Source organism: Mauremys mutica, chromosome 10 (assembly GCF_020497125.1).
Source record: "Mauremys mutica isolate MM-2020 ecotype Southern chromosome 10, ASM2049712v1, whole genome shotgun sequence".
NCBI classification, from domain to species: Eukaryota; Metazoa; Chordata; order Testudines; family Geoemydidae; genus Mauremys; species Mauremys mutica.
Window position 1 is genome coordinate 58,983,968 of NC_059081.1, and position 15,985 is coordinate 58,999,952.

The following is a 15,985-nucleotide window of genomic DNA, read 5'->3' on the forward strand; positions in this document are numbered from 1 at the left end:
ATTAGCTGGCTTGTCGCATTCAGGAGGCAGGGGAGGGAGGGGGAGCCTGCGTGTGAGTCCTCGCTCCTCCCCTCTCCCTTCTTCCTCCAAAACGCTGCAAACCAGCTGATTGCTGTGGGCAGGAGGCGGGGGAGGAGGGGGAAGGCGCTGATCCACAGGGTCTGCCAGCAGGCGGGAGGTGCAGGGTGGGTGGGGGCGTAGGGAGGCTGCCAGCTGTGGAGAAAGCAGGCAGCCAAACAACGTAAGAGTGGAGCATTGCACAACTTTAAATGAGTATGTTCCCTAATTGATCAGCAATGTAACAGTGAAACAACATTAAGCGGGACGACTTTCTAAGTGAGGAGTTACTGTATGCTGTACATGGAAGTTTAAAAAAAGAAAAAAAAAGCTGCATATGCAATGGATGTAATCTCCCTGTTTTAGACCCAGATTCAGGAAAGCCTTTTTATTCAGGACAGTGGAGATTGGATTGAATCCAGTGGAGCTTAAGTGCATACCTAAGTGCTGTCCCGATTTGGTGCCTTAATGAGTGCTCCCTTACATTTCTTTCTGATAATAAAATCAATAAGTCCTTGTGAACACATCTCCACTGTTGTCCAGTTCATTTATCCACCCATCAAACGTCCTTGAACAGTTGAAGATGAGTTTTGTATTTCCTCATTTCTCATAAGAAGGAATTGATGGTAGAGGCAGTTACTGCCCATTATGCCTCCCCAGCGGGTAAGAGGAACGACTCACATATGAGTCTCATTCTAAGGTTGAGGTGTTTCAGCCTAATCATGGGCACAAACCATGTATTGAAGAGTGTGGATCTGGTATAAATGCTGCCTTCTGTAAACAATGATTTCAGGTAATTCTTTTTTTTTTCTTCTTTGTATGTATGGCAAAATGCACTAGTATGTAAGAGCAAAAGAGAGTGCTTAGAATGAACTGGGAGAAATAAAAATAGCTACCAGACACTTCATCAGGTTGGAGTACTTCTCCATACACTGTTAAAGTGGGCTGATGGTTTTAGTATATGCTTGGCACTAATGTTAAGCTAGTTCCTCTTACATATACGTCGTTTTTTGTTTTAGCCTGCATTGAATTATTCTAATATATTTAATTTGTTTTTTTGTTAGACTATTCAGGCATTTTAAAAGTGACATTTTTACTGCTGGCTTGTGACATTATTGGAAGTTTCTTACAGGGCTAATTCCAAACAAAATAATCCTTTGTGGTTTTGTTGTAGCTACTCTGTGTGTCTAAGGTTATTGCTATAGAAACACTTCCAGGTTAACATTTACTGCTCAGAAAAATTCCTAAGGCTATTTGTAAGTGGTTTATGTCAAGTTATGGTATGAACAAAGATGCAGGACAATGGGCTTGTGCATACCGCTATTGCAATCAATAGTTTTCCCAGTGACTTTTTAACCGGAGCAAGATCAGGCAGTTTGGGACTGATCCAGCTGCACTGAGCCATTCCATATTGGATTTTTTTAAAGCTTGTTTATATGTGGTACTTTCTTTTGAGGAGAGAGATTAACAGATATGAGTCTCCTTATTTTGGGATACACAAACGACTTTTTCTCTTATTTCAATAGAATGCTTTCAAGAAAGTGAACATCTCAAGGAAAGCCTGAAGTGTTGCCTGCTACATCTCTTTGGAGCCATTGTGGCTGGTGGACAGGTGAGGAGAATATTGAAAAATATTATAAAGTAATCTCAGCTATTACAATGTGTAGGGTTCATCTTCTGTTCCTCGTGTAAACTTTATGGTTTATGGAATATAGGGTATCTATCAAAAGACAAGTGTGTATTGCAGAACGGACTGTATCAACAATTGACTGTGGATTAGTTGGTTGTGTGTGTTACCGGGATTGGGACTCCATTGTGCTTAGTGCTATATAAGACTAGTAAGAGACAGTTCCTGCCCCAAAGAGTAGTCGTGAATTGTAATAACTGTGTATGCACATGTGTATATGTGTTCTCCTCCCATCGACATAGCTTTCGCGGAGTTGAATTAACTACACCAATGGGAGAAACTCTCCTGTCGGCCTGGTAGCATCTTCACTGAAGCGCTACAACTACACCGGTGCAGTGGTGCTGACACGGCATTTTATGCGAAGACCTGCCCTAAAACTAAATATGTTCTCTGCTGGCACAATGAGCATAGCGTACTAAATTAAAGGAGTGTTTGTGTCTGCTAGGTGCCAAGAAACTTAGAAAGGAGTACAAGAATAGACTGGAATTGCAGTGTATTTACACTAAATCATTTGGTCTGGCATTGCTGAGGAAGGAATTTGAAGTATACCTGTGCAGCATAAGTGGCACAGAATATATGGGTGGGGAAGGGAAAGGGAAATGAGATCAGATGAAGAGTGAGATTAATCACTGGTTTGAATTTAATTTGAACATCAGTCTCCTGTTCAGAATTTCTCAGATATAGCTTAGAAAAAATGTTGCTGTCTGAGCAAGTGATGCTATAATGTGTCATGCCTGTTCTGTCAAATCGTGTGATATGTCAGTGTTCAAAAGCAGCCTGTTAGCCAGGACTTGGTATGAGTGAGGACCGTTTTAATTTTTTTTTTTTAATAACTGATAGGAGGGAAGTTTCTGTGCAAGTCTAGTCCAGTACAATCTGACCGCAAATTGTAAGAAGACACATATCGAGACAGAATAAGGCACTTTGGTGCTTACCCGGTTTATCTTGTAAAAGGTTAACAGAGAGCGCTATGTCTTTAGAATAGTAATCCAACCTCAAAAAAAGAAAATCAATTCTCCATGAGCAAAGAGAATTTACATGGCCCTCGGTGACCACTGTAATACAGTATGTACTCCAATCATAGATAAAGATTGCTCTGGGTAATACAGGAAGGCTAGTGCTCTTAAAATGTTTATCATTAGTTAATTCTATTTTAGGTTGAAATTCTGAACTAATTGAGAAATTTGGGGATATGTGAAAACGGGGGTGTGTATGAAAGTCTGAACTTAAACTGTACTCTAAATTCTGCTAAGGCAAAAGATCTATTACACAATAGAATATGTATATTATCAGTATCACTGAATAATTCAAATGCACACTAAAATTAAAAGCCTGCAACCAAAATAAGTATCCCTTTCACGTTGAAATCAATGTATATTAGACATATAGCTAAAGAATATTAATTTAAAAACAATTAATTAAAAAAACCCAAATCTTATCCCCCCCCCCCAAAACCCTGCTGTTGCAACTTTAAGATTACAGACTTAAACAGAAAAAAGTCAAGATATGCAAAAACTGAGGTTTAGAGATCGTGTACATTTATGTATAAAATGAGTGGGTTAATATTACTAGAAAAATATTTTTTGCATTTCTTTCAGAATATTTTTATAAAACTGTGTAACCCTACTATGTCATTAACAGGCTTTTTTTGTCTTTACATACATTATGTATTCACGATATATAGTGCCAAATTCTGCTTTTCCCCTGTAAATGTACCCTTTGAAGCCATTAGGTCTAATTGAGTAGAATGACCAGGATTTGGCCCAAAATCTATGTTGATCAACACAATCATAGTTGACTGAGGAGATAAATTAACAATGCTCTTATTAGTACTATACTTATTAGAGTTCATATACCTTGCATGATTCAAATTGAAACTTGTTGATTTTAAGTATTTGGAAGAGGCTCGATACCCTCAGATTAAAGTACAGTTGTTTTTATTGTGGATTTCAGAGAAATGCTCTTCAAGCCATATCTCCTGCCACCATGGAAGTCTTGATGCGTGTTTTGGCAGACTGTGACACCTGGGATGATAGGGATCCTGAGGAAGTGAGCAGGAAGGCAGAGCTGACTCTTAAGTGCCTGACAGAAGTAGTGCATATCCTTCTCACCAGTAGTTCAGACCAGCGGCAAGTGGAGACCAGTACTATACTGGAGAACTACTTCAAATTGCTTAATTCAGACCATTCAGCGTTGCCTAACTCCAGGAGATCTAGGCAGTGGGAGAATAGGTTCATTGCACTACAGATCCAAATGCTGAGTGAGTGATACATCCAGACAATTCCTCTAAATCTGTTTTGTTAAAATTTTCATAACTTTTGTAATGAAGTGATTTAAGCAAGTATAAGTATAAATTTATTCAAGTGTGTTTTCACTGTTATTTAGGTAAGAAACTGAATATTTTCCTCTTGTTGGAATTGATTCAAATATGTACCAATTTTCTTTTTATTCAAAAAATATTAATCAGAATGTACTGGTTACTTTTTGGTTTTAAGGATGTCAGCCTACAAACAGTTTAGGGGCAGTGAAAAAAGATTAGAAGATCTGGTACCTGTTATGGACTTCCATTTAAAAGTTATCATTTGGCAACAGCTTCCACACAACAGTATCTGAGAGATTGCAGTTAACCCCTATACGATAAAAAGGGAATACCTGGAATATTTGAGCTAGTCCAATGTGGCAGATATTTGCAGTTTTTAGTTGTGTAATGGGAATTATTGCATAGAACCATAGAAATGTAGGACTGGAAGGGACCTTGATAGGTCATCTAGTCCAGTCCCTTGCACTGAGGCAGGACTAAGTTTTGACCATCCCTGACAAGTTCTTGTCTAACTTGTTTTTAAAAACCTCCAGTGATGGAGATTCCACTACCTCCCTAGGTTGCATACCTTAGATGAGACAATAGCCTTAAACCATAGGATATAATTCATTGGTTAGCATTCATTTATGATTTGTATTTTTTAAAGTTGATGGAGAGAATGGGGAGATGTAAATAAGGGCATTTCTTGCCCACCAATACTTTCATTTTCTCAACATTTTGATATCAGTGTGAGATGATACTGACTGTTGGCAAACAAAATAAGACTGCTTCAGAATGTTGAGGAATAACTGGTTGATGAGGAAGCAGATATTTATACATATTTTAAATAAGAAGGTATGCTTCTTATATAGGTGAAAATGACAGTGATTTTAAACAGAGCCTCAGAACAATTGAATATATTCCGTAGCTGAAGTTTCCTCCAGATAAGTAGATTACATGTTGGTTTCTGCTGCTTCAGAATGTTTTGCTCAAGGCCTGGTATTTTATGCTGGAATTCACTTCAGTGTTTATCAAAGCATTCATAATTTTTTAACTATGGTTCTCAGTGCATAACATTTTTCCATGGAGTCTTCTATGTAGTGTTTCTAAATTTGTCAGCAGTATAATGTTAAAAAAAAATGCTTAAGGATTAGTGTAACTATTTATTTTTGTGATGTTTATTTTTATTTTGATAGACACCATCACAGCCATGTTAGACTGCACTGATAGGCCTGTTCTGCAGGCCATTTTCCTTAATAGTAACTGCTTTGAGCATCTCATCCGACTGCTGCAGAACTGCAAGGTACGTTCCATTATTAAGAACTTCTTATTTCTGATCTCAACAAAATGTTGGGCTTCTTGTAAGAGTTCAGTTGTGTAAATCATCTTTGTATCTTGGCTCTAAATTAAATATAATCCTTATGAGTATCAAGTATTGGACTTGTACCACTGTCCTGGTGAATGTTTCAGACTCTATAACTATGTGTAATTTATGAAGTAGAAGTACATCTTGTCTTCCAAATATATTAACCATGCTTGTATTGATAAGACACTGAGTAGTGAATGCTCACAAATTCTCTTTGAGAAATGCTTGTATATACTCTAATCTGTCTCTAAATTTTGTTTAGCTTGGTGTCAGAATCAATCTTTCCTACTATGAGAAGTCACTTATAACTGCTAGCAGATGGTGGATTGATTTCTAATTTGAGGGATGCATTTCTCCTTTTCATAGAATCATAGAAGATTAGGGTTGGAAGAGATCTCAGGAGGTCATCTAGTCCAACCCCTTGCTCAAAGCAAGACCAACCCCAACTAAATCATCCTAGCCAGGGCTTAGTCAAGCCGGGCCGTAAAAACCTCCAAGGATGGAGATTTCACCTCCTCCCTAGATAATCCATTCCAGTGCTTCACCTTCCTCCTAGTGTAACAGTGTTTCCTAATATCCAACCTTCACCTCCCCCACTGCAACTTGAGACCATTGCTCCTTGTTTTATCATCAGCCGCCACTGAGAAAAGCCGAGCTCCATCCTCTCTGGAACCCCCCTTCAGGTAGTTGAAGGCTGCTATCAAATCACCCCTCACTCTTCTCTTCTGCAGACTAAATAATCCCAGTTCCCTTAGCCTCTCCTCATAAGTCATGTGCCCCAGCCCCCTAATCATTTTCATTGCCCTCCGCTGGAGACTTTCCAATTTGTTCACATTCTTTCTGTAGTGGGGGGCCCAAAACTGGACTCAGTACTCCAGGTGTGGCCTCACCAGTGCCAAATAGAGGGGAATAATCACTTCCCTCGATCTGCTGGCAATGCTCCTACTAATGCAACCCAATATGCCATTAGCCTTCTTGGCAACAAGGGCACACTGTTGACTCATATGCAGCTTCATGTCCACTGTAATCCCCAGGTCCTTTTCTGCAGAACTGCTGCTTAGCCAGTTGGTCCCCAGCCTGTAGCAGTGCATGAGATTCTTCCATCTTATGTGCAGGACTGCACTTGTCCTTGTTGGACGTCATCAGATTTTTTTTGCCTAATCCTCCAATTTATCTAGGTCACTCTGGACCCTATCCCTACCCTCCAGCACATCTACCTCTCCCCCGCAGCTTAGTGTCACCCGCGAACTTGCTGAGGGTGCAATCCATCCCATCATCCAGATAATTAATGAAGATGTTGAACAAAACCATCCCCAGGACCGACCCCTGGGGCACTCCGCTTGATACCGGCTGCCAACTAGATATCGAGCCATTGATGACTAACCGTTGGGCCTGACGATCTAGCCAGTTGTCTTTTTAAAAAAAAAAAAAAAATCATCATCATCATCACTGGTGTTCAGTTGCAAGGGTTTCAGAATACTTGGTCTGAATTCCTGCATAGCTGAGATTAGGAATGAATTTAATTTGTTACAAAATGCTCTTCTTGGATGCCTTTCCTTTTTAGAAAGGACATAGTATTCATATTTCCTACTTTCTCTGATTCCATATTAATCCCAGATGACCATTGATTGTAAGCCAGCGCCTTTCACTGAAGTTGTTATGCTTTTATAAGATAAATTTTTCCCAAATAAAAAACTACATAAATATGAATACTGCCTAACTTCCTGGAGTTTCATATTTCATTTCTGTTTTGTCTTCACAATGCAAGTTGTTGACGTGGCTGTATTGAACACTTCTAGATAATTTAATGCTAGCTACAATGTGTGAATTATTGTACAATATTCCATTTAGTCAGAGAATATTTGAATGCAACAGTACTTTAAAATGCCCACATGCAAATTTTGACCTAGTCTTTCTTACATTGATTTAAGTCAGGGACAAAATTCTGATTGACTTCAGTGGGAACCATACTGAGTGTGTTGTATCGTGTTTGTGTTTTTAACTTATTTTAAAAGTACATTATTTGGCCTTACCAAGGTTTTTTTGCACTTCCTTTTAGGAATCTGTACCTGTTACTGTACTGATCTTACACTCTTTGCGATGCTGCTACAAAAGAGAGATTTATGTTTTTCTAGCCTGATTCTTACATTATCGTATGATGGTATTATTTAGCTGGTTCATGGGCACTCTAGGCCTGCTCCATTGACTTCAAGGCCAGCAGCATTAAGCCTGTGTTCTAACCGTTCTTCTCTCCTTGAATTTCACTCTACCCTTTTGTCATCAGAACTCTTCACTGAGTCAGACCTCTGTATTGTATATTGGCTTGTATATTACTACTATTATTACACAGAGGGGTTCTTCGGTGTTGTCAAATTTGTGCAAGTGTTTTGCTTTTTTACACTCTAAATGACCCCAAGGACAAGGTCATGTGTTTTCCACATATAGTGCAACGCTCTTCAGAGGCTGACTACAAAGATGAAGTCAGTTGTGAGGTTAGTACACTTCTTTTGTCAAATGCCTCCACTAACCAGGTAGAATCTTGCTAAAAATATTTTTTCCTCATTCTTGAAAATCTGCCACACTTCTGGGTTTGCTGGTGACCCCCCCCCCCCAATGTATAACTCCACAGATAACAGAAGAGTCAGCAGTTGTTCTTGACACAATAGAATGTGTTGCGTGTCTATGAACCTGGAGACTAGGAGACTTGCAGAGAGGGGAGGGAGTAAAAAAAGAAATCAAAACTGATTTCTATTGTGAATACTCCCAGGAGCCACATAATAGAGGCATATTTCTGATCTTACCTCAAAATTGTCTTCAGCTTTGCAGATTGTCTTCAGAGAAGATAGATGAACTTCAGCTAAAGAATTCAAAGCTTATAGAAGAGAGATGTCTTCTCTTTACTCTTCTTTGGGGCTGGGGACCCAGAACATGAGGTTTTTTTTGAAAGCTGTTCAGCCAGTTCAGATGTTGATCTGAAACCCAGTTTATTCAGGGCTGTCCCCTGGAATGTTGAGGTAACTGAGGTTTCACTTTATAGCTGTTGAAAGGGGTTTTATTGGTACACTAAGAACATCTGACACTGCGTCTTCATGTATCTTGAGCATTTTATATTGATAGGAAACTTTCCTTAAATATAGATCAAATTTGAAGAATAGCAGTGGTTATTCTGCCCAGCCTTATGTGGGGTGAAGAAAACATTATTCTTCTATGAATAGTCTTCTGGATACAAGAATTCAAAACCAGAGAGAGCCATCTGCTTGGGCATTTTAATAAATACATGGTTTTAAAATCTCTAGTTGCTTATTTTTCTCTTCTATATATCTGTTATGGGAAATGAGTTAGAATGAGTTTGTTTTTTCTATGTCTGTTCTTGCCTCCTGTTCATAATTTTATCTTCAGTTGCTAATGGTGTAATTCTCTCCCCATATTGTAGCTATTTTGCAGTGTTAACAAAAGTATAACAGCTTTGGTCATGACAGATGCCTTTCAAACTAAGCAATGTTTCTAACTTTGTGGGGTTTTTAATACTTTTTTAATGCAGAGTAGTATCTTTGATTGTTGTCCTGTGTTTGCCCTTGATTACAGAGTGAGGTTCCATATACTGAACACACAATCTTCAGTGAGTACAAAAGAAGTGGTTTTAAAAAATAGTTTTTTGCATACCATTTCATTTTCCTGTTGGATATTTTCTCTGAAATGTGACAAGCTGTCACTCTCCTCTGTTTTCAAGAGTCTTTTTTTAATTACTTGGTCTGGAAAACTATGTATTTCTAAGAGCCTCTTGACTCGCAATCTAAAAGCAGAAGAGGGCAAAGCTTCAGAATAGATCCATCCTTGGGTGACTGAGTTAAAGTTCTTGCCAAGCTGCCAACTCATCAGGATGACTGAAAATTTCCCCCAGTCCTTCCAGTCTTGAAGATTGTGTCCCTCACAAAGCTGCTGCCATCGCTATCTCTGGATTCTGAAGTGTTGTACAGCAGGCTTCTCTAGATTGTTAGTGTCACTTCAGCCCTCCTGCAAGATGAAACATAAGTAGAGAAACTAGGAGGCTGTGCTTCCCTCTTGCCTTCACATTTCTAATGTCTTACAATCGTCCTCCCTCCTTTTTTAATGTGAATGTTGAGAGCCTCCAGTCCTGCGCTTGGTTGCCATGCATCTAAGAACACTAAGCCAGTAACAAAAATAACTTGTAATTAGTACCGTTTCCATGTCTCAGCAATTACATCTTTTGGTTTATTTCTGGAAAACAGAATAAGCTAATGAATAATTAACAATAGTTTGATGCAATATTGGAAGAATTAACAAATGACTGATATTTGTTAAGAATTGTGTAACTCACCAGTGTGAGATCATGTATGCTGTATGTGAAACATAAATTAATCCCAGGCTTCACGATATTAGCTGCAGGTAATGTTTAATGCACCTCTTTCCATTATTCTTGTCTCTGTTTCTAACAGCTGTTTTTAAATGCTAACAATAAGGTGGCAGACAAGAGTGAAAAAGACCTTGCCAACAAATTACTGACAGAAATGAATGAGGACCAGGTACCTACATAATTTTGCTTCACTTGAAGCCAAGACAGAGTAGAAGTCAGTGGGAAAAGTGATTCCTGTACTTTACCTTATCCATCCTCCTGAAACTGCTGCAGCTGGATGAATTCAGACTGCTGCAGAGACCTATGCATGTTGTCTTTGGAAAGTAATCTTTTATGATAAGCAAATTACACCCATGACTTCACATGTATGGAGATGCTTCAAGTTGTAGGTATTTTAAAAATATCAAGTACAAATTTTGCTCCTTTTAATCTGAGGAGGGTGAAGTACAGGAATAGAATCCCAGTATCAATGCTATCAACCTGGTGGTGATTTCGTTTTTTCTTTTTTGCTTCTGTCTCAGCACGCTGGTCTTTTGGGTTCTGGGGCTTTGTTTGTGAATCTGTATGGTTGTAGTTGATGTCCTGATTCTTTGCTTGTCATCAAGAACAGATGATCACAATACAATGGACAGGCTGAATGTGGGAGGTGAGAAGAGTCTGTTGTCTTGAATTTCCATTAGCATAATGGAAAACATCAAATGCAAATTCTTATTGTATCACTCCTTATAGGAGTGTGGAGATTGTTACTGATTTGTTCTCATTTAAATAGACAATGCAGTGCTGAGCACATGAAAGTATGTAGTCTAGAAATGTTGATTCTGTTTAAAAATAGCCAATCCTGTTGGTAACTCAGTGTGAGGATCTGCATGTAAACATTTATTCACTAACTTCTCATTGTCCAATATGCAATATATTATTTCAGAGACTGTCACATGGTGTCTGTTCATTTGCATAGTTCCACTGGTCAAGTTTACAAAGGGACCTGCTGATATATGGCACATAATTTTCTGTTCATAAATTATCATGAAAAATATCAGTATTCAGAGGAATTAACTAATAGAAAACATAAAAGGAAAAGAATTATTTGAGACTTATTTGGTTTGAAAGTAGAGTGTCATCCTCTAGGATGGATGTAAGAGGCGATGAAGTTATTGGACTGTGCTGGTATAACTAATCACTTCTAGTGTGTGTGTGTGTTGCTTTGGTGTGTGCAGGAGCCTGCACTGAGATTAAAATGATGTTCATCTCCATTTGTTAAAGAACTGATTGTCAGAAAGCTATATACTCTGCAGTGCACACATACAGTACAAGGGGTTGTTACTTTCTTTTCCTCCCTCCCTCTTGAGATTGTCCATTAACAGCATGAGGAAAGTTTGTACATTTGTCCATCAGAACCTTTTACTGTAATGTGTGTGAACGCTTCTTTCCTCTTCTTGAACTACATGGCTAGTTTTCTGTCATTGTGTCCTTTCTTGTAGGTTGTGGTGTCATGAAATCCATGTTGGTGGGGAGATGATTGTAAAGCATGTTAATTAACTTTGGTTTTCATCCTGGCAGAAGTGCAAAGAGTACCCTTCAGAGCAGAATTCTGTTTAATATGTTTGTAAGTAACACCTGTCTCTGCTGCTTTCAGGTGTTTCAGGGACAACTAGATTGCTTGGCAGTATCCACCATTCAAGCCCTTACAGCAGTGTTGCACAAATCTCCAGCTGCGAAGGTAAGCATATACACGCATAGGTCTGTTTATGGCAGCCATCTTTCTGATTTCTTGTTCAACATTTTAATGTAAAACCTAGAAGAATTGTTTATTATTAGTAATAGTAGACAGCAGGCCCCAACCAGATCAAGAAACCCTTTGTGCTTTTCTTCCTCATGCTCCTCTTATGGACTACATCATCATTTGGGCTGGACATTAATTTAATTTTATGTGAAGTTGGAACATGATTTCTGGGATTAGAGCTAATTTGACTGGTTAATAAAAAACAGAAACTTTAAAAACCGAGTGTAAAGTAATATTCTCTGACAACTTTTCCTGAAATGAAAATTGCGCTAAGTTCCATGAATGTTTGAAGGGATACCTCTATACTCCACATTTTATGTGAATTTTTCACCAGTGACTTTTTTGCCTCTCGCTACTTTATTCCAGAAGCACTTCACATAAAATCTTGTTTCTTCCAACCAATTCACTCATATTTAAAAATGTGTATTCCACATTGTACAGATAACAATTGAAAATGCCCATGCAAAGAGAAGGGAATTCACTTAATAGGATGTAACTGCTGTTCATTAACTAATAATAGATGTATATAACTGTGTAGATTTTACTGCTTGAGAGTTGTTTTCCATAAATTCTGTGCAAGGTAACCAGTTTTCAGAATACTTTCCCATATTTAATAAAGTTTCTATCTCAAATATTTCTCAAATATTATTAAATCAAGACATTTTTCTAGGAGACTATTTTACTCAAAAATGATTATATACTACTTCAGCTTCTGCACCTATATAATAAAACAATTGGTGTTTTCTCTGTGCCTGTGCATGTCTGTTGTAATTTGCCAGCTAGAATTAAAACATTTATTAAGCTATAGAATATATTTTTGCATGACATAATATTGTATGCAGTAGTGTCATGAAACTGTAACTATAGGGCCTAATCCAAAACTCGTTGAAGTCAATCAAAAGACTGTCCTTAAGTTCTTTAGCCTTTAGATAAGGTTTGTAGTATGTTCTCATAAAGGGTAACATAACAATAAAGCTAGTTTTGTGTTAGATGAGACCCTATTAATGCAGGTAAGTAATTAGCGACTGGAGTTAGTTGTGTCTGTCTCTTTTATTATCCCCAACAGAAGTTGGTCCAATAATTACCTCCCCAACCTTGTCTCTCTAAAATGCTGAACTGACACAGCTACAACTGCCCTGCATACTTTTATTAATGTTACTATTTTTTTAAACTCTTCAGGAGGTCTTTAAAGAGCGGATTGGTTATGCACATATCTATGAAGTACTAAAATCTCTGGGTCAGCCCTCGCGAGAGTTGCTAGAAGAACTTATGAATATGGTGAGATGTGCTTGCCTTGAACATTATCTAAAATGGCTGAACTTCTGGACAGCTTTTCTGCTCTTGTTTTGTTGTAGTAGGCCAATAGTTCATCGTTGTGTTCTATGCTCTTTTTTTCCAGGCTGCTGAAGGTGATCACGTGTCTGTTGGAATTTTGGGCATTAGCAATGTCCAGCCCTTATTGCTGCTTATCCAGTGGCTTCCAGAGCTAGAGTCACATGACCTGCAGATCTTCATCTCAAATTGGTTGAAGCGAATCTGCTGTATTAACAGGCAGAGTCGTGCCACATGTGTCAATGCAAACATGGGCATCCGCATCATTGAGACATTAAACTTCCACTCTTCACTCCATCGCACTTGTGCTGAGAACCTGATTGCCCTCCAGGGTTCTTTGGGAAGTCAATCAATGAGCTCTGAAGAACTGCATCGACTAATACGACTCTTGAGGACTAATGAACCAAAGCAGTCTCACCCTTACGTCATCCCTGTGATGCGTGCAATTCTGGCAATGGCTCGGAAGCAAGGCCTGGACAGTGCGATGCAATATTTCAATTTGTCCCCCAGCATGGCAGGAATTGCTGTGCCACCTATTCACAAATGGCCAGGCTCTGCATTTTCCTTCAATGCTTGGCTATGCCTAGACCAGGGCCAAGTTACACCTGACATCACCAGCAAGGGAGGAGGCAAGAGGAAGCAACTATACAGGTATGCTTACTGTGATTACTTTGTGTGGAGGAACATCTCTTGGTAATCTGCATCCCATGGCATACGTGGTAGCAATGCTTATATTTTTATAGCACATTTCATACCAAAATACTTGATAAATTGAATATCGGTTGAGTTTGTAAACAGGAATGGCTTCATCCACCACCGAAGACATGACTATACTACAGGAATAGCCATGCAAATGCATGGTTAAGGGTTTCTGTATTGGAACAATTATACTGCTAGTGTGTATAGGAAGGTGCAATTCTATAACTATATTAAGATTAAATTATTTGAGTAATGCATATTAACATGTTTTCTCATCCATGATGGCATTAAAAAAAGAAAAAAGGACCCCCTAATTGAGACAGGTAACCATGCATTAGTATGGTTAGTTCTTGTCATGTATAGGGGCCATACAATGTAACTGCCTCTAGTGTTAACACAGGTGTTCAATAGCAAACAAGTGCAAACATTCAGGATAATATCTGAAAAATATCCTATTCTAACTGGAACTGCAGGGGGAAATTTCTGAGTTTGGAATTTGGCCAAGACACCACTTTAACCCTTTTCTCATATAACCAATGCCATAGATTGACTCATTTTAAGATATAAACGACCACTTCTGATTATTATCTGAACTACAGGCCCTCCAGCAGCACAGCGCTCCAGAATATCATGCTGGGGTATTAGTATAGTACTGACTTGGTTAAAAGTGCCATCTGCATAATTCCCCACACCATTTCTTTTATTTTTTAAAAAGGTCTCCCATTCAATCCTGACCTAAACCTGCATAGTTTCTGAAATCTAATGGTATTATAGCATAAGGAGAAATGGCTGCAGCTGCATTTGGACGTGATGGTTCTAGAATAGTAGTTTGCATGTTTAGTCATTAAATTGAATTTAGAATATGATGTATTCTAGTGTATGGTGGAGAGAGGGTATCCTATGTTACTCTGCATATGCTGCTCGCCAGATAGGGATTGATGTTGGCTACTCAGATTAAGTTCTAAAATGCTTGACTGAAGGGAATATAATAGCAAATAGAAAATAGATAACAAGAATAAATAAATGATTAAAAACACACGTGCTTTCTTTACTTTGTTTCAGTGGAAAATGCTTTTTTAAATATACAACAGAAAAGACTGAGCTAGCTGCTATCGCCATGCTTTGTGGTCTCTATGTGCAAGATTAGGTGAAGGGCAGACACCACTGATTTGGTCGACTTAATGTACCCACTCTACACACATGCACTGCATTCATCATTTGAAAATGTATTATGTCTACTTTAAGATGAGGTATGATGTGGAGCTGTCAAGTAGTGCCATTACCTTAGAAGTGGGGGCTGAACAATGATACCATCAACACATTAAAATGACCACTTTGAAATATTTGCATTTTTTCTGTGAGTTTAATGATTCTACGTATTATTTCAAGATGTAAAATTGGATTACTTTTTTATTTTAATGTATCACAACAACAATTGTAGAACTGTGGGAATGGAAGGGACCTCGGTAGGTCATCTAGTCCAGTCCCCTGCACTCAAGGCAGGACTAAGTGATAACTAGACCATTCCTAACAGGTGTTTGTCTAACTTGTTCTTAAAAACCTCCAATGACAGTGATTCTACAACCTCCCTAGGCAATTTGTTCCAGTGATTAACTGCCCTGACAGTTAAGAAGTTTTTCCTAATGTCCAGTGCAAACCTCCCTTGCTGCAATTTAAGCTCATTGCTTCTTGTCTATTTTAAGGAGAACAATCTTTCATCCTCCTCCTTGTAACAATCTTTTACATACTTGAAAACTGTTACTATGTCCCCTCCGTCTTTTCTTCTCCAGACTAAACAAACCCAATCTTTCCTCATAGGTCATGTTTTCTTTAATCATTTTTGTTGCCCTCCTCTGAACGTTCTCCAGTTTATCCACATCTTTCTGCAGTGTGGTGCCCAGAACTAGATGCAGTTCTCGAATTGAGGCCTTGTCAGTGTGGCGTAGAGTGGAAGAATTGCTTCTCCTGTCTTGCTTACACCCCTTCTGCTGATACATGCCAGAATGATGTTTGCTCTTTTTTCTGCAACAGTGTTACACTGTTGACTCATATTTAGCTTGTGAGCCACTGTACACCCCAGATCTCTTTCTGCAGTACTCCTTCTTAGGCAGTCATTTCCCATTTTGTATATGTGCAATTGATTGATCCTTCCTAAGTAAAGCACTTTGCATTTGTCCTTCATGAATTTCATCCTATTTTCTTCAGATCATTTCTTTAGTTTGTCCGGATCATTTTGATTTTAATCCTACCCTTCAAAGCACTTGCAACCCCTCTTGATATTGTCAGACATTGAGTATATGCTCTATGCTATAATAATTTATGAAGATATTGAACATAACCAGACCCAGGACCAATCCCTGCAATACCTATACTCCTGAAGGAATTATGCG

General features: G+C 38.5%; 1 protein-coding gene across 1 annotated transcript in view; it reads left to right on the top strand.

Annotated features, from left to right (window-relative positions):
• The window catches only part of NBEAL1 (neurobeachin like 1), a 150,919-nt gene that overhangs the window by 42,425 nt on the left and 92,509 nt on the right, over positions 1-15,985 (top strand). The window contains exons 7-13 of the mRNA XM_045033167.1: positions 1,584-1,669; positions 3,698-4,004; positions 5,240-5,346; positions 9,867-9,953; positions 11,418-11,501; positions 12,744-12,842; positions 12,964-13,547. Coding sequence (XP_044889102.1) covers positions 1,584-1,669; positions 3,698-4,004; positions 5,240-5,346; positions 9,867-9,953; positions 11,418-11,501; positions 12,744-12,842; positions 12,964-13,547 — 1,354 coding nt within the window. The remainder of the gene's footprint in view (positions 1-1,583; positions 1,670-3,697; positions 4,005-5,239; positions 5,347-9,866; positions 9,954-11,417; positions 11,502-12,743; positions 12,843-12,963; positions 13,548-15,985) is intronic.